At 40.6% G+C, this 26,428-nt stretch overlaps 1 protein-coding gene across 7 annotated transcripts in view; it reads left to right on the top strand.

Annotated features, from left to right (window-relative positions):
* PLXNB2 (plexin B2) overlaps positions 1 to 26,428 on the top strand; it is a 253,069-nt gene that overhangs the window by 129,892 nt on the left and 96,749 nt on the right. For 6 of the 7 annotated variants that reach the window (XM_039726862.1, XM_039726864.1, XM_039726863.1 and 3 more), the window contains one exon: positions 9,659 to 9,725. The exons of the other annotated variant lie outside the window; for it this stretch is intronic. In XM_039726862.1, coding sequence (XP_039582796.1) covers positions 9,724 to 9,725 — 2 coding nt within the window. In that variant the 5' untranslated portion in view covers positions 9,659 to 9,723. The remainder of the gene's footprint in view (positions 1 to 9,658; positions 9,726 to 26,428) is intronic. 7 annotated transcript variants of the gene reach the window in all.

Raw genomic sequence — 26,428 nt, 5'->3', positions numbered from 1 at the left:
TTTGTGATCCACTTGCATTAATGACTTTCCTTTTGTCTTACTTGGCATATGAGGTGAAACAAATGAAAAGCTGTATTAATTATTCATCAACTAAAGAACCTCTTTCACTGTTACTATGTTTCAGGTTTGTAGGTACCTTTGCATAAACTAATTAATTTTAGTCATAATATTCCAAGTGGTGTTAATTAATAATTTAAATATAATTGTTTTGGAAAGCTTTTTAGCTTTATTCTGAGCAGCTGGCACCAGAAAACAGAATTTGGCAAGGATTTAAATTCACAAATATGGAGCAAGATTTCTGCAGCTGTTATCAAATGAAATTAGTAACTGAAAGGTGTGGGAATTTTCTTGCATGAAAGGTTAATCAAGCACAAATCCAATTGTGTTCTAACCTAAGATTAAACTCGAAAAAAATGCATAGTAGGGGCAGGGAGTTTCCTAAGGCATTTGCACCTCAGTGTGACTGAGGAGGGAGGGAAGGAGGAGGAAGGTTAGTGCCAGAGCAATCATATCTTTTATCTCAAGAACTATTTTCAGCAAGGTATGCTGATCTTATTTTCCATCCTCCCACGCTTTGGATAAGAGTTTCGGGAAAACTTTATTTTTCCTTTGCTGGGTATGGATCTAATACAGATTTCAATACCAGGGGACTACCAACCTTTTGGGTAAACTAGTAATTTGACTCACTGCAGAAGAAATTAAGGTATGTCAATTCAAATAGGAAGCTGATTTATTGTGAATTGTCAGAAAAAAATCTTTACTTCCTGTGCTAGTATTGCAGACTTTAGCCACTCTGTGTGGAGAGAAATTAGCTTGTCAAATACAGTTTGCCCATGGATGACGAGGTTTTTAGCACTGTAACACTGCAAACAAGAGCCTTTGGGGTGGCAGAGCTTTATAACCCGGGGAGCGGGGCGTGGGATGGAAACTGGGTGAGAGCAAATGCTTCCAGATGGAGCAGCATTGCCCTGCAGAGGCCCTGATCCTGGCTCCCTGTGCACGGCCTGCTGCACCTTGTCTGCCATGAGCCCTGCTGCCCTCGCGGCGAGCAGGATCCATCCTGTCAGCAGCAGCACCGTGTGCTGTGCCAAGGATGAAGCTGAGGTGTCCTGGTGTCACTGCCACCCTGCCAGCCTGTACCACGGCACCTGCCCCCAGGTAGGGCACGGGTGCTTCCCAGCCTTCTGCGGAGCCAGTTTCAGTGGCTTTAATTACATCTGCGGTTTGGATGGCTTTGCTTGGCCATTAAAATCCATTTCACAACGAGTAGTATTGAAATGAGCAAGGAATATTTGTGGCAGCTGTGGATTTCCTCCAGGCCTACAGGAAGAGTAAATTAGTTACTGAAAACTTGACAGTTTGTCCTGAGTGCTTAACTCCTTCCTCTCTGGAAGCTTGATTTTCAGGAGCAAGCGACTTTAAAAGGAAATAGTATACCCAATGTTTTTTTTATTCCTCCACCCCCTTTTTACGGTAGGCCTGTAATTGCAAAACCAGCCAGAAGTGATTTGTTTGAAGAGGAAGTGTGGGAACTTCCTTTATAAATATTGCCTTTCCCTTCGTGTGCATCCAAACGCGGTTTGCTCTGCTGGCGGAAAAAAAAAGTGCTTGAACTGAACAAGCATTTATTCCCGTGGCTCATGCCCCATGTAAGCATGAAAGACAGAAATTTTATGGGCGGGGGGCAAGAAAAATCACACCTAAAAAAAGAAATTTAAAAAAAAAAAAACCACCAAAAAACAAACAAGGAAATTTAAAAACTGGTTGTTGGCAAGGGAGAAGCTGGAGCTGGTTGAACACGCGGGAGATCAGCCGGGGTTTTGCCCATCCATTCCCTGTCAGTGCTTTCAGATGTGTTCATCCTCTGTCGGGAGCACCGGGCAGTTCGGGTCCCGCGGAGGGGTGCGGGGAAATCAGTGTTTGCAGAGCCGGGGATTACAGAGCCTGCTGTGACCTGCTCGGCGAGATAGGACAGTGCCTGCCCGAGCCAGCTCCGCTCGCTGTTGGGAATGGTTTCTTTTTTAAAAAAAGTGTCAGCATATGTATCTTTCCTAATGAACCAGAAACAGTAGCCTGTACCCTTTCCCAGCCTAGAAATAAAAACCTCTGAAATATTTGCAGAAGGGTTCAGCTACACGCAGGGAAGTGTCCGTGCCCAGCAGCAGCAGGCAGATTAGGAATAAAGTTGAGGGAGGGGGGGGGGGGGGGGGGGGGGGGGGGGGACCAAGAAAAATCACACCTAAAAAAAGAAATTTTAAATATTAAAAACTGGTTGTTGGCAAGGGAAAACCTGGAGCTGGTTGAACATCGGGGAGATCAGCTGGGGTTTTGCCCATCCATTCCCTGTCAGTGCTTTCAGATGTGTTCATCCTCTGTCGGGAGCACCGGGCAGTTCGGGTCCCGCGGAGGGGTGCGGGGAAATCAGTGTTTGCAGAGCCGGGGATTACAGAGCCTGCTGTGACCTGCTCGGCGAGATAGGACAGTGCCTGCCCGAGCCAGCTCCGCTCGCTGTTGGGAATGGTTTCTTTTTTAAAAAAAGTGTCAGCATATGTATCTTTCCTAATGAACCAGAAACAGTAGCCTGTACCCTTTCCCAGCCTAGAAATAAAAACCTCTGAAATATTTGCAGAAGGGTTCAGCTACACGCAGGGAAGTGTCCGTGCCCAGCAGCAGCAGGCAGATTAGGCTCACAGGGAGAGACCAAGTTTTAGCCTGGCAGGCAAAGCCACACTAGACTGTTGTGCTTTTTAGGGTTGGGGGACAGGGGTGTTTGGGGGTGGTTTTGGTTTGTTTTTCTCTTAAGTGAACAGTATCAGGGTGCATGGGCTCTTTGGGTGTGCAGGGGCCAGCTGGCCTGGCTTGCTAACATAAATCAGTGCAGATGAGGGGAAGCAAGGCAGGGGTCCCGTTCCCAGCTCTGAAGGATTCCAGACTAGGAAGACAGGTCTCAGATAAAGCAAGGGAGAGTGTGGAGGGAATCAGGCTGATTCTCTGAGAGGCACTGAAGATGAGAAGAGCCCTTCTGTCTGATTTAAAGGAGGAAAGTGTTCTTATATTGCTTGCAATTAGGCTGAGATTCACCTTGTTCATTGGATTTGATGGACAAATGAGACATTTCTGCTGTTGTAACTTTGGAATGCTGTGATGCTTTCTGATCTGTTCAGCAAAAGGCACAGGCAGGCCACTGTTGTATTAATGAGAAGGTTGTGATTTTTATACATTTCTCAGTGGGGAAGATGAAATTTCACTCAAGCTTCCAACCGGGCTTTGTAGTGGTTCCTTTTTCCACTTTTAGAAACAAACAAAAGAATGAAATTTGCAGTGCAATGGGCTATCATGGGAGAAATCAGTCACTATAAAAGCAGACACTGGAAACTTCACTGATCCATCCAGCTGGTCTCAGGTGAGGCTTGCCTGGCTCATCATACCAGTAGTCCTTACATCCTTTCATACCCCACTTCAGAGGAATGGACATCTCAGTTCAGGATGACAAAGGAATGAACTTTGGGTGATTTTTACTTTTTAAATAAAATTAAAAATAAAATTCACATCTATCCACTTCTTCCTCTACTTTCTTCTCTGTTGAATGTCATACAAATGCGGCCCTACAGTGCTGAGGATAAACTTTTCATTCTGTTATGTCTTTTCTCTTGTTTTCCACACCATTATTTGCTGCTGTCTCCTTATGTCTCTTATTGTCTCTTATCCATGCCTCATTCTCCATTTAACGTTTTTACCTTGCTACACGTTGCATTTTTTCCTCTCCTTTTTCACACTCACACTGTCATGCTTGCTCCTTTCTCCAGTAAGGCAGGCTGCATTCTGTAATTCAAGGAGTAAACCTTCAAATTCTTCTGTGAGTACTGAGTACATGAGAGGCTGCAATGCAGGACTGGGCCCTAGCTTGGCAGATACATGGGAAAAGGTAGTGAAGCCAATTTTAAAGTCTTATTTACTTTGGGGGTTCAAACCTTCAAATTCTTCTGTGAGTACTGAGTACATGAGAGGCTGCAAGACTGGGCCCTAGCTTGGCAGATACATGGGAAAAGGTAGTGAAGCCAATTTTAAAGTAGTCTTATTTACTTTGGTGGTTTGTATCATTTTGGTTGACTATTAAAATGTGAATTTCTAAGGTGAAGTGAGCACCAATGGCATTGTATAAATAAAGAATTTCAAGAACTTAGTATAAAATACTTTATAGAGGCAATATATTACTTCCAGTTGAGAGAAATGAAGTGGCACTTTAAAATCAGTTTTACTAGCACCCTGTGTTTAAAAAAACCCTTTCTTTTTCTTTTTTGTTTAACCTCCTCTGCAAGCCTGGGCATGTTTGAGGCTACCAGGATCCAATTTCATGTAGTATCCTATTTCAAATCCAGACAAGAGCAGACTGATAGAAAATCATGCTGTCAGAAGTAAAACTGCCTGTGGAATGCCTTCAGTGGCACAAAGATGAAAGGGAGAATGTAATATAACAGATACTGATTTTCTTTTTGAGGTGTGAGGCTCTGGAGCAGTGTTCTTGGATGTTGCACCATTTACTTTGATTGAACAGTAATGGTTGTAGAACAATCTTGGTGAATTTTTGTGTTCTCCAGTTAGTAGTTAACAGCTGTGCTATGAAGAGGGGATGGTTGGTGTTGCTAGGGCTGTTTTAAACCAAAGCAGCAGCTGTAGAATATATCATGGCAAGCACAGAACTACCTGTAAGTCTGCATAACACCAGAAAAACACAGGATTCCTAATAATTCTTGTCAATTAATTGCTTGTGGTATTTTGAAATGATTGGGCTACTTCAGTACTTTGAAAACTGCTGGCGAATGTGAACTAGTCTAACTGGTCTGTGTTTATATTGGTTTTTAGGGTCAGCACAAACACAGATGGCAGTCTGCTTCGTTTTCCCATATGTTTCTTTGCCTCTTCCCTGCCCCACAGAGGCCAAAGGATTAAAGAAAAAGAGGACTATGAGAGAATTGAGAACAGAGGGAAACAGAAATAGTGTTTTAGGACTTCAAAGGAGTAGGAAAGTGGAGGGAAAACTGAACTTGTGATCTTTGGTTAATTTTTAATTCTGGGTGTCATGGTTTATAAATGGAACAGCATTCCTCAGATAAGTGCCCCCCCCATATCCCCAAGACTCTTCCCAAACCAACCACGCACTTGCTCACCCTGCTTTCTTTCCCCTTCCTGCTCCAGGGGTGGAGTTGGGAACTGGAGACATAAAAAGGGGAAAATTATAGGTTGAGATAAGAAGCAATTCACTGGAAACAGCAATGAGATACAAAAATGAACAGTTAGAGCAGCAGTATTAATAGCAAAAGTATACAAAAAGAGGGTGATTTACATGGAAATAAGTGCTCACCAACCAACAAGGTGATGCAACTTGAGAAAATTAGTAATGACCAACCTGCCACTCTTTTGTGTGACCCAAAGCCACACTTTTCTTCCTAGAATAAGAGTCCCTTATTCCCAGCTTTCCACACCCCTCCCCCACCAGTGATTATGTGGATGGTATAGAATAACAACCTGGACTGCCCACACAGCTCCAAGCTCTGTCCCCTCACAGCTACTGCAAAAAAATTAACTCTGTTCTGGATGAAACCAGGACACAAAATTTGGTTATGCCAGGATTATGTTGAATTCTTGGAAAACTAAGAGTAAACATTGTTCTGCTGTAATGCTGTCTGTCTCCTGTGTCCTGTGCTAGGTGATGCTCATGACGTGGGGAGCATCTTGCATTGCTGGGAGACCAACAGGTTGCACAAATAGGTCCCTTGCATGGAGGGGGTGTGTCATGCTGGCTGGCCTTGGCTCCATTTGCTCTCAAAAGAAAGGGGGAGGCTTCAGAAAAAAAAGTCGGTGTCCTTACATTCTGATAAAGTGCTGTCTAGAGCCAGCCAAGAGAACAGTGGTGAGCCAAGCAGAGGAGAAAGGAAGTCAGTAATAAAACTCAGGAGCTTATGTGCTAGGAGTGAAATCTGGTGTCTGTGGTCAAGGAGGTGGAGAAGGCAGAATAGACATGACCAAGAGTCATGTAAGCTCGAGAATCAAAGGTGAGGGAAGATAATGCATTGGCCAGATATTGTGTGATTCTGAGTTAATTAGAGATATAAATACACTTCAATGTTTAGAGTATTAGGTTACATCTGATATCACCCTAAAGTTTTTAAGATTAAATTCTATATCCTGTTCCCGTGTGGACATGGTCTCCGTGTTGTCATGTCGCATTCCCAACATTTAAATGTGAAGATCCATTCTCAAAATCAAGCTCAAAAAGCAGTATGTAGTGTTATCCTATGTGCTTCATCCTATCAAGGGCACTGTGCTTGTTAGCTCAACAGCTGGATAAAAGTTCCATGGGCATGTAAAAGTCTATATGAAAAGTATCTGCTCCATATGTTACATATAGCTGAAGGCTCAGGGGAATGAGGTTTGTGTCTGGGAACCGGATAGCACAGCTTTCCATCCCTGACCCAGTGCTTGCCCTTTTTAACAAACAAACAAGATCCTTCCTCAAAGAAAAGTGGTTTATGATCTGTTTTTAGCTCTAGAAGCAAGCATTAAAAGAAAAAAGAAAAAAAAAAGAAAAAATAACTCAATGTGTTCTTACCCATACTTTTACAGCAGCATCAGCTTTAGGCGCTGCAGAACAAGTGTCATACTTTGTTCCTTGCTGCTTTCAGAAGCCATTATCTCCCTGGCAGTTGCAGTGCCAGGGCAGCATGTTACCTGCTTGCAAAATTTTGATCTTGGACACAACCAATAAGCCTGAGTTTTTCATCTATTTGAAATTATGGCATTTGAGACCTTGACCCTGAATACAGAGGTGCAGTTGCCTCATAAGGGAGAGGGCATTTGCAGGATGGGGAGGTTGTTCACAGTTGTCCTGTTTCTGCTGGGTCATTGGTCATACAAGGTGGTCTTCATCTTTTCCCCCTAAAGGTGTATTTTGATTTGAAAGGCAGAAATTTTGTCATGTGAAAGGTGGGAGCAATTAAGCTAGTTCAGACTGAGACAGGATAAGAACTAAAAGTAGTATAACCTCTTTCTGTCCTCTGCAGGTTATGGAGGGGAGAAGGAGTCCTCTCCAAAAAGTAGTTCAGGAAAGATTGATTCCAAATCCACAAGACAATCCATGGCAGGACTCTTTCTGTCAAGCTAGTGGAGAGAGAAGAAACAGGAAGATTAGCCTTGTTAGACTGAAGTTAGATTATGTACCCATTCCTCTACCAACTTGCTCTGTTGTGCTCATGGTTTCTGCCACCTTTAAAGAACAAATTGTCTATGTTGTCAAAGTACTTTTTGCTTCAGGTCACTTTGCAAGTGCTTCCTGCTGTTAGAGGACCTGTGCTAACAATTATGTAGTGAAGCTCCTTTAGTTCAAGCAGTCCATTTTGACTGGCCTGTGGGCCAAACCCATACCATGAAAAACCAGATCCAGTATAAGATACTGAAAAAGAGCTGCTGTGCTAGGAGCAGGAGGTAGAAGGAAGAAACAAAACCAAACAAACCAAAGAAGCCTTGTGGCAGATGGTACCACCTGTGTCCATCCAAAGCAGTGTGCCATTTGAGTGGAGAAACCTGGAAAATCTGATGACTCAGTCTGAATACATAGGGAGACAGTGAGCAAGATTTCTGGCTTGTGTCCCAAGCCTCTTACAGAAAAGGCATCCAATTTTATAACACAGAAAATTGAATACAATTTGGTAGCATCATTCTCTGGCACAGCTGAACTACAGATTGAAATGCCTGGTGTATCCATGTGAGAACTCCCACATAAGTAGTTAGATGACTCTGTGCCAGGTCCTGGGTTATGACTGAACCAGTCCTCTCAATAAATACATTTCTGATATTTTTAGCAAAGGATATACCTTTAACAATACCTTTATTATTGGGGGTATAGCTGGCTGGACATAACAGTTAGGGTTGACAGCATTTGATTACTTTTCGAGGCTCAGCCAAATACTAATTTCCATGCACCTCAGTTCTGGCATCTGCAAGGCTGGAAGGGGAACCAATTGTGCAAGACGTGCCTAAATTACTGTTCAACAGTGCTTGCAAAAATGCTCATAAGGAAAGAGAAAACATGGATATAAAAAGCAAACTTCTCAGCAGGATCAAGTCTTGTTTCCTTGCTGACTACCTCCACCTCCTTCCTTCTTGGCTGTCAACAGGCTGTCAATGGTTTGCATTCCTTTGTACTTCCTTTTAACTTCCTTTTAACTCTGAATTTTCTTTTTCTTTATATGTTTAAGTTGCACCAGATCTGTTTTTCCTGTTCTTGGTAAGACATAGAAAGAAATCTGCCCTTTACCTTGGTCCTACAGTCTAATTTTTTGTCTGTTTGTTTCTTGGCTTGGCTGCTTTACTTACACTTCCCTCCTACAACCTTCCGCAGTCCAATTCTACAGTCTCCAGTTCAGCTGTGTCATGCAGCTGTGGTCTAAATATCTCACCCAGCTCTTCTCCCATATGCCTCATCTCACAATTTTGCTGAGCATACATGTTCATCCTCTACCCAGTGAGGGTTGTTCCCTCATACAGCTTTTCCCTGCAAAGAGATGAATGTACACAGTCTGAAAGAGCATCTTCCCAAAGCAACTGCATATTCCATGGGAAATTAAATCCCATGGAATCCCTGCAAAGAGATGAATGTACACAGTCTGAAAGAGCATCTTCCCAAAGAAACTGCATATAGGGTATGAACACGGGAAATTAAATCCCATGGAACATTAGCAAAATAAGTTTGGTTTAAGACTGGGCAGCCTCAAGAAGCATGAAGAGAAGATAAAAGTCCTGCTGATGTTTGTGTCTGACTTCCCTAAAAGCCAGTGTTACATGAGTCTAAAAGTCATGTTCAGTTGAGATGAGATGGCTTTGGGAAAAGGCGGTGGACTTTGCCAGGTGTTCGGGCTCTCTTACCTGGGAACTGCCATGTGGAGGTCTTTTAGTAGATGTGTTGGCTTGTGCTGTAAACAGATGGTGCATTGCTTGCTTTCCTCAAAGCCACTGAGAGATAGCTCTGTGTAAGAAACAGGTCGAGACATACAACACTCACTGTGTCTATTGCCTGGGATATTTTTTTGAGGACAGTTGTTATCTTCATATTTATGTTGAACAATTTACATGAACCCTTTTTACCACTTTTTGGCATATACAGTGATGTTAAAAAATATTTGATGGTATTCTATCCTTCCCTAAAAAGACAGACATTGCTTCTCTTCCATTCTTAAATGTTTGGTCAGGGGAGGTGCCAAGTACTCCCACTGGTCAGAGCATGTTCAAGCTCTGGCTAGAGGGGTACCAAGTCATACAACAACCCATCTGTAATCCTAGGCATTCTTTTGGGTAATGCATCCGTTTACTCTCAGTTTTTCAGTAATTAGTTGTACATCTGTGAGCAACTGTCCATCTGATTTACTATTCTAGCAGCTATTGAAATAGAGAACATTGTCCCATTTAGCTTCAGGATGGAAAGTTATAGTGTGATAAAGTTGTGTTTAAAATGTAATAAAACTGGCTGTATGTAATCAAATTACAAGTTTATATTACACTATAGATGATCCTAAATCATATTTTAAAGTTCATAAATTTAATGTGATTGAACATAGCTTAATGCATATGAATATATTTTTAATTGTTACCTTCTTTTATTTAGTAAGAAGATTAAACTCTCCTGGAAAATAACTTGATTATAGTGAAGAAGACTTAGTGGAAAAGTGAATGTAAGTCTTTCAGAGCATGTGTCAATTATTTATCTTTGCAAACCACTGACATTGGTGATATCATAAATCATGCTAAATTGGCAGCCACTTTTATTATGGTGAGAATGCAGGACCTGATCACTGTGCATATGTGTGTGTGTGGTATAGAATATCTATTATGTGGGTCTATAGGCTAATATATACCTAAATGCTTTTAATGGGGCCATATGCTGTTAGTCACTTGCATGCTTAAGAACTATTGCAGGGAAAATGACATGAAGTTGTCACTAAGCACCCTTAAAAAGATAAAAAAACCACTACTCCCATACAAATACCCACAGGGATTCTTAAATTCAGTAATGCAGACATATTTTCCATTTCCAGAGGAATTTAGTCTAACTTGGAATAATGCACCCCATATATAGTAATTTTTGGTATACTTGCCCCGAAGATGTGAGATTATAGTAGAAAAAGATTGCACTGTGGATTGGCAATTCAATTTAGAGTGAAATACAGCAGCTGCAAGTTCCAGGCTAAGTGCATCATTGCTCACTTGAGGTCACTTTTTCAAACCTGGAGTCAATAGTTCTCTAACAATAAGAGCTTTGGTTCATTTTCTAGAACCTCTTGAAACTGTTACTTTGCTGGTGAATACGCCATTATTTTTCTTAAAGTAATTTCCTTCCTTATCTGTATTTCGTAATAATGTGAACCCCCTAACTGTGTGCCTGCACATGTGTATTTGTATGTGTATATTTGTGTACGAGGCAAAGCTGTGTCTCTGCAAGTCACTCCCCAGGAGACCTTGAGTGGCTCTGATGTGCAGGGCAGCAACAGTCATGAACTTCCAGCTACCACAGACTCGTTCCAGTGGTTTTTTCATATTACATTTTTCCCACGATCTCACCTTCCTTTTCCCAGAGCCTGACTGATGAGCTTGGAAGCAGGCAACTAAGCCTTTCCAAATGCTGAATAAAGTGTAGAATTAATGACTTAGATGTTAAAGAGGACAGTGATTATGTCTTAAATGTCTAACAAGCTGGGACAGTTGTAATTCTAGCCTTTCAGGTTTTACTAACTTGTCTTCAATAATTACTGGCTGACCAGCAGTACTGAAAACTGCAGGAGCTGCATGTAGCATTGCAAAGTACTGTCTGGTTTATGTAGAGTTGTCTACTAATATAAGATTGCTTGAAATGAAGATTGTTAGATTTGATATCATTATACCTAAATTGAAGATTTACAGATTAGGCAGTGCCTTGATTCTTTCCATTGCTAGTATCTGGCCCAGTTTGAAATGTATGTAGGCCTATAAAGTATAAAATGAAGTCCTTTAAAACCTTCCAATATGTATTGAGCAAAACAATGCAGTCTGAAGTAATTTACTGAGACAACTTTAATTGTCTCAAGATCCTAAAAATACATTTCAAATGACCCTGTTCAGGCCAGTGACACTTCCTGAATTATCCCATGTGTGTGACAAGTTTGTACATGTAGAAGTTTTTTGTCAGTTGCTTTCACATTTTTCTCACCACTCGATCTCAAACTGTTACTTCTGGGAAACTCAGGAAGGGTTATCTTTAGTTACTATTTTTTGTGAAATAAGCAGAATATTGTTCTTTCTTCTTTGTTGTTTTCAAGGGTTTGTTTAGCAGGAGAGCACGATTTGAGTGTCAGTTGAGCTATAAAAGATATCTGCCCAGTTAAAATGTCATTTCATGTATGTATGTGGAAACAACTAAAACACATGAAGTAGAGCTGTATTTCAGGAAGCTGAGGAGTGTAATATTGGCAATGTGATTATTAGCTGATCCTGAAACTGGCAGAGGACTAAATACATCCTGCTGCAAAGATGGATGCTAGCATTTTGTCCTTCATGTAAAAATAAATATTATCTCTAGTATATGTTGTTTTTCTGATATTTTGATTTTGTACAAATGTAATCTGAACTCCTAAATGTAAACCTACTTTTTGATATGGCTCTTTCAGGTATCTGACATTAAAATTAGAGACTTATCCTTCTAAACATCAGTCATTTTCAAAAATTAATTGGCTGGGGCTTTTTGCAGTAATACCAAATCAACAAGTTTTTGTGGAGAGGAGAAAACACCTTTTCATATGCACTTTTAGTTTTGCATCTCAAAAGTGGCTATGGAGATATTCTTACATACAAAGACAGCTGAAGGGAAAGATCATGGGAACCAAGAGGAGCAGTGGCTTTAGCTGCAGCCACTCACAAACTGGAGGTAGAGCCCTGAATCTGTGAAATCCTGCACATGCTCTTATGATCATCCGTTTTGATGTGTAGCATGTCTAGAAATATTTATTAAAACTTTTGGTTTAGTCAAAATTGAAAATTAAATTTGAAACTTTGGCTTAAATACATTGTAATGGTTTGGCAGAATAACTGGTAGAATTTTAGCTTTGGTTACCCATAAAGCCAGAAGGTGGAGTAAACTTGCTCTTGCTCATACTCATCCAATGAAATTTTGGACTGACCTTTCAAATAGATGAAAGACCAAGCTAGAATGCTGGATAAACCCAGTGAAATGTTGGCTTGCTGTGTTTCTTTACCTCACAAAGAGGTGAAAAGAAATGGAGAGGGAGAGGGTTTTGTTCAAAATAAGGAAAGGCTAGGAAAAACAAAAAACGGTCTGGTGGAGATGATGAAAAGCCAATTGTGTAGCCAATTATGCTGACGATACATCAAAATAATCTTGAGGCAGTGACTGCAAGGAGAAGGAAGAGGAGTGTGTACCTTAGGGAATCAGGAGCAGGCACCATCAAGTAGAGCACAGGCAAGAGAGTGCACAGGATGAGGGGAAGAACACTCAGCCCTGATTAGATACCAAAATTAGGTTCTCACTGCACATTTTGTAATCTGCAATCCCAGGAACTAGTTCTTAATGTAGCACTGAGTGTTTTTTCACTGTTCTCAGCAGTATTCCTTATGTAAAATGTCTGCACTGGCATTGTAAATAGCCTGATTCAAACACCCTTGTGAAGGGTGAGGACCCCATCATGTCATGTGCTGTCACCAAGCTCTGCTAGCTGGCAGGCAGGTTCTTCCTGGAAAGTCTACAGAGATGCTTTTTAGAATTATAAAATATTTTCTCAAAACCAGTGTCCATCTCAAAAAATGTCCATCTTAGTTTGAGGATCCAGCTGGCTATTTTAAAATTAATTATTGTTTCTAAAAGCTTGGCTCCTATATTGTGAATGCTATAAATAATTCTCAGCAACATTTGGATAAAGTAAATAAAGCACAGATTCACACTTGATAATAAGGAGAAAAATAAATATTTAGGAGTTACTAGTTCATTAAGTAATGTCTATGCTGTGCATGAAATGAGGCAGGGAAACAGGGGAAGAAGTCTCCCATTATAGAGACTATCATGAAGGAGTTGCATAAAGAACCTTTATTCTATACATGACAATCAATCAGACTTAAGTGCCCAGAATCACCTCTAAGACACGTCTTTAGATCCATAAGACTTAAGTCACCAAAATGGGTAAAAATTGTTCCATATTTTCAGCATGCTTTGGGCCATGGGCAAGAACGTGACATTGCAAAAAGTTCCCACATATTTTTTTCCCTGTCACACCGAAGCCCTAAAGAGCATGCAAGGGCACTACACATGGGTTGCATCTGTCTTCATGCATGTGATTTCTGGCATCTCCCAGTACCTACATCCTGGCTTTTTTCTTTCCCTCCGTCTTGGTCTTCCCTGTGTTGCCTGGCTAACTTTAAGGAGAATACTTCAGCTCCAGGAGAAATTACATCTCTGCACTACAAGCATGAGTAGCCTGTGACACCAGGTCAGGCTGTAACCACCAGCAGTAACAACCACAGGAAAGTCCTGCATAACGACCTCTCCAGGGTGTGCAGAGTACACTTATTTATGCTGTTGTTTCCACACATGCCATCAAATACAATCTTTTATTTCCCTCTAATCTGAGTTTATATTCACTGGGTCATGTAAAGGCCAAATGTCATGCCTTTGCTGCTAGATCTTTTCAATGTGAGTGCCCATAGTCAAAGTTCTGCTCTCATCCTGCCCTTAACCAGGATGGAGTCACTAGGAGAGAGCTGGCTCCACAGGCAAGCCTTGGCTCTCCGTTTTTCTCTAGCGGAAGCCTACAGGGTGACCCATCTAACAAAAGCATTGCACAGCTTCTTACATATTTCATATCACTAGCTGCAGATAAACTGTAATAGTTTTCCCCATATGTTGGCACCTTTCCCTCTACAGAGAAATGAGGCCACACTTTACCAGCAGTTGCGGACTTGAATATCTGAAACATGGTATGTTCTCATACTTCACTTTGAGACTTGTCTTGTAAAAAAACATTGTAGGTTAGTTATAAAAACGTGGTTTATTGGAGGGTATGTGACCTTTCTCTCTAATCCAGTAACACCTGACTAAGTCTACAGGTTTGGCTAGAAGACCCACAGGAGAGCAGATTCTTGCAACAAAACACAGCTATTTATTTAGAGGTATTCATTCTTCCTCCTTGAAACACAGACCCGCATGTCAGTCTTCTTTCTCATGTCTCTCTGAAATTATCTCCTGGGGAATATGTAGAAAAACAAACAGTAGATTCTTTTCCATTTTAGGAGAGGGATGGAGACAAATTCAACTTCAAAACACTTGGTATTTTAAATGCAAAATGTTCCTTCCTTAATTAATACTTGGCAAAGCATTTTAAAGATCAAAGTGTCAATATTAGCTAATTCTCATGACACACCTGTCAGGTAAGTAAAAATTATATCCATTTATAGCCCAGGAAGCTAAATACTGTCTAACATCAGCATTTTCACAGTTGCTACCTAGTTAATTTACTGAAATAAGTAGTCTAATTCTCAAAGGCTCTTCATATTCTTAGTTGTCCTAAATTATGCTTAGAACTCCAGAGTACTCACTCTTTTGAAACCAAGTGCAAGTATTTTGGTGCAGAAACATGGGTATGTAGAGCAGCTGAACCCGAGGCATCCACCCTTAAAAGACTTTTTCAAAACTTAAGCAGACCTAAAAAGCCCAGAGCTGGAACCTTCATGTTGTCAATTCCCAGGTTGGGCTCAAATCCCTGTACTGCCCAGATCTCATACCTTAAGGCAGAGATGTTTCTCAGTGGAACTGAAAAAAGTATGAGATATAGGTAGTCTTGGGAAGATCATTCTTCAAAGATGTTTTTTCTTTTTTGCAGGAGACATGTATAGAAGGAGTTTTTAGAGAGGGAAAGGGTGCTTGAAGTGGAAAGAAAAATGGTGTGTGACAGAAATTAATTCTTCTACCTCCTGCTGTTGCTTCCATTAGAGATGCAGGTTATCTTGTTATTTCTGTCATGGCTCTCTCTCCTTTTGTTAGAGCATCAGCAGAGTGGTATAATTGGGCTGGAGGACAAATTTTTTGCTGCTCTATTGAGCAACGACTGAAAGGGAGAGGAGATTTTGAACAAGTGCTGTCTCCCCTTCAGTGTGCAGTGCAACTTGTTTCCAAATGGTGTTTTAGTTGGAGTGGTGGTGATTGTCAAGTGCCTTGCTTTGTCTGTGCAAACAGTTTTTGTAACCTGTTTGCTCCATTTGGTGTGGCAATGCCCAGCCCTGAATACAACACAAAACTTAAGGATGGCGTCACTCCATCCCAGTCTGTTCTCCCTCTTGCAGGAGCAGGTGGGAATGCACAAAACCCTAGCCAAAGGCTGTGGATGAGTTGGCACTTAAAGGAGGGAAAAGGCTAGGCTACAAAAAGGGTCTCAAGGGATTGAACAGCCTGGAGCTGGCATGCATGGCTGAATTAGGACTTTGAATTGTTTGGCTTTCAAATTCAGAGAACTTGTTTGCTGTCTTGGCCCTGCTCAAAGTGAGTAAATGCTACTGCTAATGACAAAGCCCAATAGAGGAGGAGTGAAGGATTAAAAACACCAAATGATGACTCACCCTCCCCTCTCCCCCTTCCCCAGTTTCAGTCCCCACTAAACCACTTTACCTCGCCAAACCCCTGGTGGCATTTTGCTTATAAATAATCATGTGTTTGAAATGTTAAAATGTGTAGGCAGGGATTAAAATGATATGTGATGCTACAGCATTAAAACAGTGCAAACCTCTGCAAGGGAATTGTGAAGGAAAATTATTTTTGGCAAGGGCTGCTGCATCCTGGAGAGATCAAGAGAAGGCAAAAGCAGTTTACCCAAGTCTAGCAAAACCAAGTAGAAAACCTAGGTGCGGTAAAATAGGGCTTCACATCAGTTCTTTGTCATATTAAAGCTGAACTTTTGGGGGGATGTGAAGAGGAGATTCATTGACAAATTTCTGTCAAAGGTACCAGCCTAAACTGTTGTCCTTTTCTTACTGTAAAGGTTGGTGAATACAACTGCGTGGTTGTCACCCACACTGTAACAGGTTTCTTCCTTCTCCTAGCATGTGATGGGAATGGGAGGGAAGGTAACTCTCTCAAATTAATGTGTCTGTCCATGGTATTTTACAAAAAAAGCAGGTTGACTTGCCCATTTGGGATATTATTTTATAACCTCAAAGAAGTGAGAATATTGGCATCAAGTTTCTTGTTGTGTCTGGCAACAAAAATTGAGAATTGTCCCTGCTTAGAAAAGCAAATGCATTACAGACTTAGAGGGAAACCATTGCAAATCTATTTTCAGCATTGACTTAGCATCGATTGTGCAGCTTGAGTATAATTTTTAGTGTCATTCTCAGATGCTACATTGGCTTTGTCTCCGTAAACCTTTGATTCCTGGACAAAGTAAGCCTTTTTATGGGACTGTTGAATTTGAGTAGGTGAAATCAGCTTCCTCACCTCACTTCTTAATTGCAGGTGAGTGAACTATACCAGTGTGAACAATATTGGTGTGAGCAGGGACAGATAAGGGCACTGTCCTGCTGCTCTTCTTGCTGATGACCTTGCTGCTGTTTCCCTGTCTGTACAGTATATACCATCTCCACTGCTTTTAACCTTTGCTGTTGCTTTTGTGCTAGCAAACATGAAAAAATGCCCCATGCATTCAGGATATTACTTTTTTTAATGCTAAATTTTTAATTTATATGAAATCTATTTATAAGCCTAACTCGTGTTCTTGTTTTGTTTTTCTGCCTCCTTTAAAACATTTAAACATATTACTTGAACCTTCATAATAATCTTTAATTAATGTTGAATTTAATATTGTATTTAATTAAGGGATTTAACAAGGATAAAAGTAAAAATTAAATACTGAGACAACTTGCTTGCCTAATAATTTTTTTTAGGGCTAAATTCAAGGCAAGCCTCAACCTTATTTGATTCAATTAATGTAGTGAAATTGACATTGTATTTAAAAATAACCATTCCTTTAGACAGCTAGGCAGTATTCTGGTGTACTGTTACTGCAGCACTCAATTTGATCAAGCTGACATGACAATGTCATGAAATAATGCCAAGATGCAAAAATATCTACATTTAGGTAAGAAATTTCTCATTGTCAGTCCGTAAGCCAATGACGTAAACAAAAGTCTTGTTTATCTTTGCTGGTTTTCCTTAAAATTGCATGACTTAAATTTGTTACTGGTCAACTGAATCATCTCAAATTACAGCTGCTGGGAACTTACCACTTTGCAAAACATTGCAACTCTTGTTTGTACACAGACAGTGTTTCCTTAAAAATGGATCTGGAAATTTCCAGACTATGAAGGGACCTGCCATGGTTTTTAAGAAGAATGGTTTTTATTCCTTGGAGGGGCAGTGTTTTGGTTTTTTATTTGTTTGCTTTGCTTTGTTTTTCAACCTTGAAGTTGCCAGGTCACAACTTTGGCCTTGGCATGCTCTCCATCAGTTGACACCCAAAAATCATAGGCTACTGGCCATTTGTCTCTTCAGGGTACTCGGAGAAGAGAAAAGGGTCACAATGCCATTTCCATTGTAATGAGCAGAAGCACAGAAACATAGAGTATAGCCGGTATCAGGGGTGGTGAGCAGATTCTTCAAGTCCTCCTGCACTTTTTACAGCCAACATCTTTAGAAAACATAAGTTATATTATTCTTTACAGAAGACTCTGGGAAAGTTCAGTCCTGGTTCTGCAGTGGCATTGGTTGCCAGTGCATCATCAGAAATATCCAGAAACTGAATGACTGTAGAAAGCTCTTCTTTGCTGCAAAGCCAAGATCCTGTTCTAAGGCTGGGATGGTTCTAGGAAAGAAATGTCAATTGAGCTGATTCATTACATTTGCCAGGCTTTCCATACCCTTGCATGAATCAGGCCACCCATCCATATGTGAATTATTTAGCTGATTGCCTTGAAAGACATGTTGGATAGCATTTGTTTATAGTGGTCCAATCTGCAGGATGTAGATTTTATCTGGGGTGTAAATATTTGTGGTGCTACCCTGACTCTGCTTTGCCGGATGTGGATGCTTCCTGCTTGAGCTGCCCCACATGGGAATATTCTACCTGTTTGCATGATTATAGATTTTGCCTAAAAGAGCATTATGCAAAGAAGTTATCTTTCCTGAGGGAGATATATGTGAGCAAAACTTCTACAGCTCGGGGACAAGCTATGCTGAGGGAAATTGTTCTTTGAAAATATGTCTTTGAAGTATATATAAGAACAGAAGGAAAAGAACAAGTAAATGATGTAGATGGGGAATGGAAACAAAAAAAAATATATATATAAAGGAAAATGTTCCAAATATATTTATTTTGCACAACCTGAGCAAAATTGAATGTGCTAACATTATTGTAAATAAATAAGGTACCCTGAAAATAGTAATCTTATACAAAAGCTGGTGTTTATTCTCATAAAAGAAGAAGGAACGGAGATGACATTTTTGCCCAGCAAGTCTGTCTGTTGTCTTTGACAGTGTGACAGGGAGGGTTTTCTTCTTCAGTTGCAGTAAACCTGCTGAAGGTTTCTACTTCAGTTGTGTCAGAATGTGTTTGTACACACACCCACTCTCTTATCTACCAGTCCACCCTGATACTTCCATCAGTGCTATGACTATGGCTGCAACCAAAACTCAAGCCTAAGCAAGAGCTGAAAACTAAGATGGCCAGAAGTGAAAATGGGTTATTCCTGTTAGAACAGCTCCATGAGTGTCTTCTCACCACCTTTTGCATGCCACTACCAGCCCAAAGCAGAGGTTTTCTGCTCAGATCTAGTGATGAGCTACATATCAACTGTTCTGCTCAGATGTTAAGTAAAGTACAACATTCACCCAAGATTTTTCTTTGAAAAGAATGGCAGAACAAGCTGTGGAGAGAGGGGCAAGCTGCTTACTTTCATATTCACTAGATAAACTGAAACTGACCTTGTGGGAGAGTAGGGAAAAAAGAAGGTTTCCCAAATGAGGTGTTTGACATGGTATGCTCTTCCTTATGCGTCTGTTAAGCAGCTGACAGGACTGCCTTGTGGCCCAGCTGCCGACTAGCAGGGGAGAGGAAAGGCACATGGGGAGGGAAGGAGGGGCACATCCAATGTTTTGCAACACATGATTTTGAAGCAAGCATCTCTGCAATGATGCCTCTTGTCTTGCTCTGCCAGCTCCTTTACTGGAGTTGAACTGCATTCATCATCTTTGGCATTAATCTAATAAATCTAACATTCTTGGGCAAGATAAATATTTGACAGCTCCTGTATGCTTAATTTGTCCCCATGCTTTCAAGATTTGAGGTATCCTTGTAAAATATTGTCATACAAATAGTGGGTGGTGGAGTTCATGCTGTTACAGTAAGTAAAGTGAGCATTTTAAGTAAATTCCCTAAGCGTATGCACATTACAGCATGCAGCTATGTTTTCTGGAGTGGTTGGGATTCCATTCATCAGTCCTGGAAAAGGCATAAGCATCTAAGACATGGAAATTGGCACAAATTGATCTCATAAGAGCAAATTTTATTTAAATTCTTGTCTGTCAGTGAGTGGTCTTGATGATTTTGTTCATGACAAGTTTGCTTTCATTAAGGGGTAAAATTCACAATATAATACCTATATAAAGAGTATGTTAAGCTGTTAAATCCTGGTTCCACAAGTAATCCAAGATTTTGCTTTAATTTGAAGTCTGCTTGTCAGTCTTCATCTTTATTCATGGTAAATAAAACCTCTTCCCTGAAGGGATCAAGGTAAGAGCCATAGTATTATGTCTACTGCAATCAGTGATTTTATAGGGATCTTGTTAAAGTTCAAGTTCTTTCCCTGCAATTGAGCAGAAATACCAATGTATGCCAGAAAAAATGCTTGATCCACTGTTAAAAGGGATCAAGAAAGCTTAAAATACAGGGAAGCTGCTCAAGGCAAGTGTCAGCACCCTTTGGAAGAGGAGCTAAAGATAAAATGATGAATATCAATGATTGTACCTGGGTCTTTCCCTCAGCCCTTCCTCCAGTCAACAGTTGTTGTACCTGTAGTTATTTGAAAACCAGGGATTTTATGGCCTGGGAAAGCACAGAGAATTCACTCAGTGAGTGGATAGCAAGGAAAAATTAGGGACTCAAGCGCTTCTATTTATATTGAATACACATTTGTGCATCATACAAATGGATACTTGCAGTTTACACTGCACAGCCCTTTCTGTGTCCATTATCAATGGGATTGTGAGAACCTGAATATGCTGAAGAAACCAAAACTCCATGAATATCCTATCACCAGATCACCTTCCACAGTGATGAGCATCAGGCATTAGTACAAAGGCAGCAGGTCAAGTGCTGCCCACAGTCATAAGCAACAGACTGCACACCAGATTTTGTGAGAGGGGATGGAGTAAAGCTCTGAAGTGATTAGTGCTGTGCCAACCCAGAGAGGTTTTGTGGAAACTAAAGCAGATCTGACTGAAAAACTCCATGCTTATTCAGGAGGAGGCAGCTTTTCATAATGTGATTAAGTATTCTGTGATCTAATAGATGATGATGTGGAGAGAACAAAGTCCATTGTAACAGGAGTAAGAAAGCCACATAAGAACAAAAATAATATATAATTTTGTGGAAAGAATCTGCCATACACAAGTGGCTGAGCATCAAACTATGTGGGATTAACTGATCTCCAAGCTCATTTAGGCACAAAAGGGTCTGGTGAAATCTGATAATAAGCTTTGACTGAAACATGTTGCCTTAATGGCAAAACATTGGTTCTCATTTAGTATTTTTTCTAGACTGTGACATATCTGACATGGCCCAGATTTTTAATTTTGGTGTCTCGTGATGGTTCATTTTTATGTGTGTGGCCCCTATAACATAGGACTTTAGTAAGGTAGGAGTGAAAGACCACCCAACAGGTTTCTCAGCGATATATCGAGATCATACATTACTTGACGTGAGTGTTGCTTTCATGTTTGCACAAAAGTAGCTTCCTTCTGTTGAAAGTGCAGTAAGAGAGTAGAACTGCAGTAAGGACCAACAGATGATGCAAAGTGATTGGCAAAAAAATAAATTACTCCAATACTAAGGAATTGTTGTGTTAACTCTTTTCGCAAAATAGAGAAATACAATGTTCTAAAAAGTAAATGTTGCATTCTGGTTATGTAGTGATCTGTTGCTGGTCTACAGTGCTTCATTATTAAAGTCATCTGTCTCATTTTATCTGCTTAATTATCCCTTTTCCTCTGTCCTGACTGTAAGGATCTGGATTTTTGCAGTACCAAGGTTGAGGATTTACCCTGTGCCAAATAGTGATCCATCCACAGAGACAACATTAGAAATTCCTGGGTTTATTCCATGGTTATTGGTTTAGAATTGGGAATATGAAAACCACACTTCTTTCCTAAAGACTGCTCGGTTCTAAGAATAACTCTTTTTCTGAAATCTTCCCTATGAAAGGATGTTCATGTGCTAATTACACATAATATCCCTGTTGCTTTTGCTTGGGTGTCATTTCTTTGTCCTGCTTTGGTTCCCTCTGAATTTTGAGCAGAGCTCTCAGGGGATAAGCGTACTGGAGATCACCATGGCAACACTCTGAAAAATGCACACTGCAGGCGCCAGGATTTGCTGCTGTATCCCTGTGAGAGCTCTGCTGATCTGTGGACTTGCAGACTTACTCAGGAGTAAGAGGGAAGGAGTCAGTGTCTGAGAGCTTGTACAGTGCCTATTAAAAATGTTTCCTATGTAAATTGAGGAACTCTGGATATTGTTTGCTGATGCACAGCACTAACATCCAGCATTTTCATAGCCTACTGCTGAGATTTCCCTTAGCAGACTGTAAAGACTTCTTTTTTTATTCCACTTAATTCTCATATTAGGCTCTTAGGTCTTAGCTCTCCATATTTTCAGTCAGGACTAATGTGGGACCCATTGGAAAGGCAAAGTTCTTATCTTAATAAAAGGTGGTTGTTTTGATAAACATGTCATAAAGATTATAATGCAGAGTTTGAAAGAGGAGAGGGCTCATATCCCTGCTGTTTCCAAAATGAAAGGTAAGGAAAAAAACAAACATTCAAGGAAGAATTATTTTATAGATGAGTGTTTCATGGCAGTGGCTAGGAGAGAATGGCTTCTCTCTAGCAGTAGGAAATAACTGGATAAAGTGTATTGCCTTCCAAGATAAGAATTAGAGGCTGCAGGTTGTATTCTGACAGTGTAAGTGTGGCGTTGGAGTTATGTTTTGTATTCCTGAAGAAGTGCACTGCATCCCAGCACCTGCATGGTGCTACACTTCAAGTTACTGCATGGGGAGTGCTAAGCCCATGAGAACAAAAATTCATGAACAAGCAGCATGCAGAGCAGGGATACCCAAACTGGTTGGCAAGGAATGTTTAGGACAAAAATGTATTTAGAGCCTTCATTTTTAGGGGTTTTCCAGTCCCATTTGTGGATGCATAGAGGTCAGTACCCATGTTAAACTGAGGTGCACAAGGTGGTCCTGCGCCAGGAGCCCAGATCACCCACACAACTCAGTGCCCTAGAAGTCAGGTTTTCTTCAATCTGTTCCTATAAATGTAGAAGTGTTTCTTTTACAGCTCTGAATTGAAGAGCTCCACTTCAGGCTAAGGCATCTGGTAGCAAAGCATCAGAGGGGGATGCAGATGCTTTTAACAGCCTGAATTGAAACTTCCCAATTCCTGAAGCAAATGTTGCCCCTAAAGAGCTGCAGTGCAAACATCACAGCATCACCCACAGGCTCCTGTGCTCTGCTCCCACCAGCCAAGGGCATGTGTTTCTGTTTGAGTGTAGGTGGCCCTGGCATCTAAGTGCAGAGATCTCCACTGCTGTGTTCAAGCACTTGAAATCTGGATTTTGTTTCGACTGGAGATAAGTATAATAATGTTTAGTCTGTGCTCCCCAGACAGGCTTGAGCTTGAGAAAAAGAGCAAAGCTGCTGAGTGCTGACAAGGTCAAAGTAAATCATATTTGTGAAATCCAGATTTTTGGGGAATTTTGAGCGAAACAAAAGACAGAACTAACAGTATACATAGTCAGAAGCTACAAGAATGGCACTTTGGTAGTCACAAATGCACCTAAAGAGTGCTAATTTTTTGTTATTATAGGGCTAAGAATGCCCTTTTTCAACATGTAACTTTTAACATTAAATTGGCCAATTTCTTTCAAAGGGAAATTAATTAAATGAACTCTGAAAGAAAAAGTTATATTTTAAGTGATGCCATATATTTTAATCCATTTATAGAGTGTAGAGCTTCAGCAGATCAAGAGGTGTTGAAACATTCATGTAAATGCTGACAGAGTCCAGTAGTCTTGAAGACTGACTAAAGAAATAGTTCAAGGGTTATTTTAATTTCCTGTTTGTCTATTTAAATGTAATATTTTTAAAACAGGACTGAAAAGCTTATTTGTGCATTTTGGAAGAGTCACATTCCCAAGTTTTCATCAAGATAATACTTTTTTAAACCTAATGTTTAAAAAAAGTACTTACTGGGGATGATGTGTTTATAAGCAACCCCTGAACACCAAACGCAGTTGACAAGGATGCTGTAAGTAAAAAAACTTGTACCTGCATCCTGTCTTTAACTGTACTCAAAGAGGAAAATGTGGAGGTTATGTGGGTCACCACTCTGCCAGAATATTTAGCATAAACAGGATAAAACAACTGGGAGCTCAGTAGGAACAAAGTTTTAAGAAATGCTGACTTCCTACTACAACTTCTAGCATCAGCATTAATTGAACCCAGTGTACTTATCTTCCTTTGCCCTTCTCACTAAAATTAGATTGCATACATTTTTGCACAAGTTAATGGCACAGATATTTACTGTTTACCTCTACTAGGCAGGAAAAAAGCTAGTAGGAAACCAGTGGGCTCCTTTCATGTCTAAAACACAAGTCTTAGAATAATGGTGAGACTATGGATACTTTTGAGTTTCTCGGAGATGAGAAAGTGAGGTGTTTAGCTCAGAGAGGCTTCTGATTCCTTTCCTGTGCTGATATGTATAGCTCTCTCGACATGTGCAATCCATGATTCTGTCAGTTCCTCAGGGCAGAGAAAGGAGGTCAAAAAGGTCTGCAGAACCTTTCCCAGAAAAGCATGTTTAGGTGCTAACCAAGATTAATACCCAGTATTGCCTGTTGCAAGCCTGTTTGTTCCTAAAAATGAAAATGTCTTATCCTTGAGGTTCTTGCACTAACTCATTATTTGAATGTGTCTTGACTTTGATGTGGAAAAGCAATTTCTGCCATGCATAAAGTGTTATTGATAAAAATACATTTTACTGCTCACATTGTATAAAAATTCTTCAATTCAGCCCTATATCAGTACCTCAACCCTGTTGTTTCTAATGTTGCTTAACCTAGAAAATCCAGGCCTTGAAGAGAATGATGCAGTAGGCAACACTTTTAATCAGTATAGGAAATATGAAACAGCAGGGAATTAATTTCCAGCTGTGCAAACAAGGGAAAGAAAAAAAAAAACAGAAAAATGAAAGCTAGTAGTTTTAAAAATTTCTTTCTCCTTAGATTGGTCTTACACATGGGGCTCTTATGGTGCCACAGTTTCATACTTACCAATAATTGTCTCCTAATTCTGCTCCATTTCTGCAGTAGTATAAAATGTTGAGCTCCATGCAGGCAGTCAATTTTCAAGATCCCATGTGGGCAACAGAAGCCAGTGTGCTGTTAGTAATCTGCTAAAAGGATAGTTTTCCTCTTGTATCAATGTTTAATTGCATGGAATCTCAAATCTTAATGGTGCCTGCATGGCTTAAATACCATTAGCATCAAGGTGTGCCAATGGAGGTGAGAGGGGCATTCCTTCTAACAGGAAGCTAGCTTCTCTTTAATTAGTCCAGATCATTGCTGAGTGGGGGAAAAAGAACTTTACCAAAATCATTTCAGGATTAGAACTGGATACTTTCTTGTAGAAGCTGTTAATTTATACTGGGCTGTTATTACTGGCTTGTGCTGAGGGTGTTTCAAAAGGGACAAGGAACATGGCATTTGCTAGTCAGTCATGAGCAAGCTGGGTTTGCCTACATATTGACCTTGGGCTGTGTCTGTGTTCTGGATCCCACTTGGGCCCTTGGGTCTTATCACAAGACAAAAATAGTGGTTTTCTGAAGGTGCCTAGCCCAGGGACAGAACAAAGGCCAGCACCCTTCAGCACAGAGCTGAAGCCAGGCTGCAATAGCTTGCAGCTTTTCTTTTCCTTCTTTTTTTTTCCCACAGCATAGGGTACACAAATGAAAAATCTTACCTATTTGTGCTCAGTGTACAAAGGAGGAAGGTCATTAGAGGGAGCTTGCCCTTGGAGGCAGTGAAAGCATAGTGTCAGTGAGTGGTTTGTTGGATAGCCAGGGGTGGGAAAGACAGGTGGAGCATCTGTGCTCTGGGTTAGGGAGGTTATTGCAAACAAGGAAACAGCATTCAAAATGCAGCTTACCTGGAGTTCTGTGCCCAGCTCTGGGGTCTCCAGTACAGAAGCATGTGGACCCATTAGAACAGGTCCAGAGGAGGGCCACAGAAATGGTCAGAGGACCAGAAAGACGGGATGATCAAGTTGGGACTGTTCAACCTAAAGAGAAGACTCCAGGGCCACTTCATAGCAGCCTTCCAGTGTATAAAGAGGGGTCATAAGAAAGACAGAGAAAGCCATTTTATCATGGTCTGTAGTGACAGGATAAGGGCAAACAGTTTTAAAGTGAAAGCAGGTAGGTTTAGATTGGGTACATGAAAAAGAAATCTTTTTCTGAGGGTGGTGAGACTGGAACAGGTTGCCCAGAGGAGCTGTGGATCCTCAATCTCTGGAAGTGTTCTAAACCATGTTGCATGAGGCTTTAAGCAGCATGGTCTATTGGATGATGTCTCTACCCATGGCAGGAGGGATGGACTAGGTGGTCTTTGAAGCTCCCTTCCAACTCAGACCATTCAAAAATTTCATAAAGCTGGCATCCTGTCCAAAATAAAAAGCATTAGAAGAGATTTTTAGCACTGGCAGGTTTAGTATAAAAGTTTCAATGCAATTAGGCAGGCTTAAAAAGGCTTTTGAAGAATGACTTACCAGAGAAAGCTAAACTAATACTCAGACCCTTTCAGACATGCCAGGAACAAAAAGCTCAGTGTAGGGCCAACTGATGGCTGGGATTTGAAAGGGTGCTCAGATAGGATGAGGGCCTTACAAACATTTCATTCATTCTTGCTGCATCCTGTTCTCTCTGGAAGAGGTCAGGGTTTTTTTGCAGTGAAGTCCTTTGGGTGGCTGGGATAGGGAAGCACTGGCACAGGCCTGCTTGAAAACCTCAGTGGGAAATGACCATGTGATAGATCTTGTGTTTATACAGAAAAAAGGTTAGTTAATGTACACAAAA

The sequence above is a fragment of the Passer montanus genome, unplaced genomic scaffold (genome assembly GCF_014805655.1).
Source record: "Passer montanus isolate IOZ18808 unplaced genomic scaffold, ASM1480565v1 scaffold6, whole genome shotgun sequence".
NCBI lineage: Eukaryota > Metazoa > Chordata > Aves > Passeriformes > Passeridae > Passer > Passer montanus.
This window is presented reverse-complemented; position numbering and strand designations above follow the sequence as displayed.